A 4,680-nucleotide genomic window follows, 5' to 3' on the forward strand; every position below is an offset into this window, starting at 1 on the left:
CACTGGTGCGAATTGATTTCTTTGCAATGTTAATATTAATTATTTAATATATTGAACATATAATAAACAACTATCATATATCACACATATTTAGCTTATATATTTAATATATGTGTGGATAATCCGCTGTAGCTGTGCTTGCGTAAATGCCAACAAAATGACAAAACTGCAGGTGCGCATTCGCACCAGTGTACCGTTTGAGGGTTAAAAAGGCAACTGATTTTGAAAATAATTGAATTTTTTCTCGAGGTGTTGTTTCAGTGAAAAAAATGATACATAGAAAAACGTATTTCATAGAAAAGTAAATAAAAAAAACAGTGGGACACAATATTCTTTCACTTTATGAAGTTTGTATTTCACCCTACCGCCAAACAGGGTAATTTCGGACATATGGAGTGCCAATTTTAACCAAAATCTAGAATCAGTTATGACTTGAACTGATTCCAGATTCAGTGAACGTTTTTGAGTAATTTATCCTATCAATTTATGGAATTTAGGGCTGTCCAAATTTACCCCTCATGTCCGCAAATACCCCGTTTTACAGTAGAATCCAATAGGAAATGTTACCTAAAAAATAAACCGAAGAAAATAGACCTTTGTTTAACATATGTATCCTATATTTTCCAATCAAAAGTACAATGATTCCATCAAACATAATCTTAACATACCATGGTTCCCTTGGGAATTTGGACTTGTCGCAACCTTCTTTCGCAGAATGTACTAAGTTAATTTTGGCTTGTCCACATACTGCTTTCCGTGATGAACAATAGTGGCGAAGGTACCTGCGACCATACCTCCCCAAAAAAGCATATAAAGTAGTACTTCAGTGGTGTACCTCGAAGGCAGAATCACGTGAGCGACTAACATCGAGGATGCGATTAACAGGACCAGAGGGAATGTAGCGTAACGCCAATTTCTTTCAGACTCGAGAGGACACTTGTCGGTCTCGTCATCCTGAATCATATAGCGGCCCAGAAAGAGTTCTATAGAATCCTAAACATGTAAAAATAAAAACTTTGTAATTCAATTGCAATAGTATCCGAACCAATCCGAATCTATCTAAACCAATCCGAAAAAAGTTCTCAATTTCGTTCGATCAAAATCGGTTAAAAATTACTAGACGATCATGTGCGCGCGCTGACTTTTGTGTTCATTTACATCATTAACCCAATTTTCGAATAATTATTTATTTGTTTTTTATTTCTAAACATTTTAATTATTAATCAACTTTTAGACTAATTTAAAAAAAAAACACATATACATATAATTTGGAAATTGAATTCAAATACTCATTCCGCAACATGATAAGCATTTAAAAAATTGTATAATTGTAATAGAGATAGGTTAAAAATAAACAAACTTTTAGGATAAAAATTATATCAACTATTCAATCGCATCACCTTAAGATCTCAGACAGCAAGCCTATTCAGAAATAACCCTCAATTAGTTCTAAAGTCAGAGTACAATATGAATTACGTCATTGAATTCGTAAATTATAGATAATTAATATAAAAAGAAATATATTTATCCATTTTTAACCAATTTTATGTTCGTACAAGTATTATCAAAGAATCTCTAATGAGCTTCTAAAGTATTTCGAAATTGAACATGTTACATCCGCTCGAAGTAATTCATAAAGAAACTCAAATCAATAAATCACGAACTCTCGGCAAATCCTTTTCTAACTAAATTTTCATGACAAAGGAATGAAGAAAAAATTCATATCAATTTCTTTAAGGGCATGTGACACAGCGAAATACCTATATTCCCGATCTCACTTTATCAGTTCACTGAATGTTTTTTTGAACCTAAGAACTTTTTTTGTAAATAAAATATCGAGGTGAAACTTTGGAAAATGTATTAGAGTACAATAAAGTACATTTAGGTACTGCATTTTGGTAGGAACTTCACTGAAAATTATTTTATCTTTTTTCTGTACCTCGACATTTTTTGAACGTTCAAACTTTTTTCACACATAAAATATCGGTCTGAAACTTTGAGAAATGTAAGAGCCGAACGAAAACTACGTTAAAGTACAAAGCTTAATAATAAAAGATGTAAAAAATATATTTCAACTATCAATTCCATCGACATCAGCCGGTAACGTTGTACACGAAAATACGAACCCTAGCGGCCACTAGACGAGGCTCTAAAGGGTTCGTATTTTCGTGTACAACGTTACCGGCATATACCGTTGGAATTGATAGTTGAAATATATTTTTTTACATCTTTTATTATTAAGCTTTTTACTGTCAAGTAGTTTTCTTTCGGCTCTTGCATTTCTCAAAGTTTGAGACCGATCTTTTACGTATAAAAAAAGTTCAAACGTTCAAAAATGTCAAGGTTCAGAAAAAAGATGAAATAATCTGCAGTGAAGTTCCTACCAAAATGCAGTGCCTAAACGTACTTTATTGTACTCTAATAAATTTTCCAAAGTTTCAGCTCGATATTTTATTTACAGAAAAAGTTCTTAGATTCAAAAAAATATTCAGTGAGCTGATAAAGTGAGGTCGGTAATATAGGTATTTGGCTGTCACATACCCTTATGTATTTAATCAAGCATTCCAAAATTATTTATATGGAACTTTGTAACAGAATGATCAAAGCATTCCTATTTCGATCTTTTGACATTTTATATGAGAATTCGTATTATTTATTTCAAACACCTAAGAAATGATCTAAGAATTGAGTTTTAATACGTTCCGATCAACCGATTTAAATATAATATAATATTAAAATAATTGAGAACAAAAATCTTTTCAGAAGTAGAGTATTATTTCAAACAGGTAAAAAATGCAAAAGTGGCATGATATTTGCATTGTAGAATTTGAATGATCCGCTAAATTTGCATCAGTTATTAAATTGTGCGGTGTCATATCCCTTCTATTTAATTTTACTGTACTTGCGTGAGCGAAATATTGAAAACGAGACGCAGATAACTTTTGTCTCTCACGTTGATTAGGAGTCCTCTACGTATGGCTTTTCTCTATTTCTTTATTCTTTTCAATAGGTGCTTTGACATCGAATTTGCAAGATGATAAAACTTTATGAAATCAATATTTTCGTATGTTCATTAAAAATGAAATTTATTTTCAAAACTTTTTTTCACTAAATTGTTTTATAAAAATGAAACCCGAGTGTCAAGTAAATAAACAAGCAAGAGTATTAAACTTTAAGCCTTCCAAGAATTTATGAAAGTACTTTGGTGTTTCTTGGTTGGCATTCTGAGGAATACGCATTCAAATCTAACCGATCGGACTTTTTTTGTATATTGACAAGAAATTGAATCATTGCTCAAAAATTTTAAATAATTTGAAGAAATTTAAGGAATTTCAGTAGAATTTAAATGAGTGTAAAGATTTTAAAGTACAGTGAAACTCTTCTATAGCACCGATTTTGGGGCTGGCGGTGGGTGGGAACTAACTCATTATAGCCAGCTCCGCTTTTGTTTATTCACGCTTGGGGGCTCGCCTGAGTGACAACCGCAGACCCCGCGGCCTCCGCGCAGCCACTGATATACCTAACTGCGCCGCGGACTTAATTCATGGAAGGGCTATAGAACGGATGGCTATTAAAGGGTTTCACTGTTATTTTAAAATATAAAGAATGTTCTTGAATTCTTTAAAATATATTAAATCTCTTGAAATCTTCGGAAATTCGTCGAAATCCTTTAAAATCGATAACATTTCTTAAAATATATATATTGATTTCTCTAAATTTTAAAACATATCTTGAAATATTTTTTAATTAAGTTTAAATCTTGTTTAATCACATAAAATATTCGATAATAATTTGTAATATATCTAAAATCTTAGTACATATATTATTATAAGCTTAGCAACATTTTTTATAGAATGGGTCACAAAAATTTGCAGATGGCCCTGCACAGCTGTAGGTTATATTTCAGATGTTTTATTTCATACTTCAAGCTAGGTTAGCCACGAGGCTTTAGGCGTTAGGAATACGAAACATAGAGGGCTCGAACCCGCGGCAAATAAAAATTTTCATAGCGTGCGATTATAAATAGTGTAGTGATTGTGTAATAGCAAATAACTGTGTACTAGAACATGTGAACATTCATTATGTAGGGTAAAAGGGGACAGCGCCAACCAGTTAACAGTCAATGATTTTTTTTAAGTTAATGAGATGTTGAATTGATCCATTTTTTCTCATTTCGAGTTCTACATTATTTTATATCATATTTCTATAAGTATTAATCACATGGAAAAAACAATAATTTGGTAATTTAATTATTTCTGACAAGCTGTATTTCATCGGCTTTGCCCCTCACCTGAAGGCAAAGCCGACTGCAGCTTTTTATGAAAATAAAAACATTTAAAGATCAGAAAATGTGATGGTTTTCTTCTGTGGTATTTTATGTACTGGAAAAATTACCTTTGAAGATATTTAACAAGAAGAATATGTTATTTTGAATAAAAATAGAGATAGCTGTAATATAGCCTCTTATTCGTTGACATTCTGCCAGAAACGGACTGTACGCAATGATTCTACCGTACCAATAAAAGAAACCTGCATACCGACCGGATTGATAATCATAATATTTAATAGTTTCTTCCATGTAGCCCACAAGATACGTTGCTGTTCTACATGGCCGATCATTTATTGACGAAACTTGTGACGTCGTGTATCACCTAAGCACTTGTTAATATTATTTTCGTC

At 32.0% G+C, this 4,680-nt stretch overlaps 1 protein-coding gene across 1 annotated transcript in view; it reads right to left on the reverse strand.

Moving 5' to 3' along the window:
- Window positions 1-599: 599 nt before the first annotated feature.
- Window positions 600-4,680, reverse strand: part of LOC117181889 (phosphatidylinositide phosphatase SAC1) — a 40,895-nt gene continuing 36,814 nt past the window's right edge. The window contains exon 8 of the mRNA XM_033374903.1: window positions 600-993. Within this exon, the coding sequence (XP_033230794.1) occupies window positions 721-993 (273 nt within the window). The 3' untranslated portion in view covers window positions 600-720. The remainder of the gene's footprint in view (window positions 994-4,680) is intronic.

The sequence above is a fragment of the Belonocnema kinseyi genome, chromosome 10, assembly GCF_010883055.1.
Source record: "Belonocnema kinseyi isolate 2016_QV_RU_SX_M_011 chromosome 10, B_treatae_v1, whole genome shotgun sequence".
Taxonomy (NCBI): domain Eukaryota; kingdom Metazoa; phylum Arthropoda; class Insecta; order Hymenoptera; family Cynipidae; genus Belonocnema; species Belonocnema kinseyi.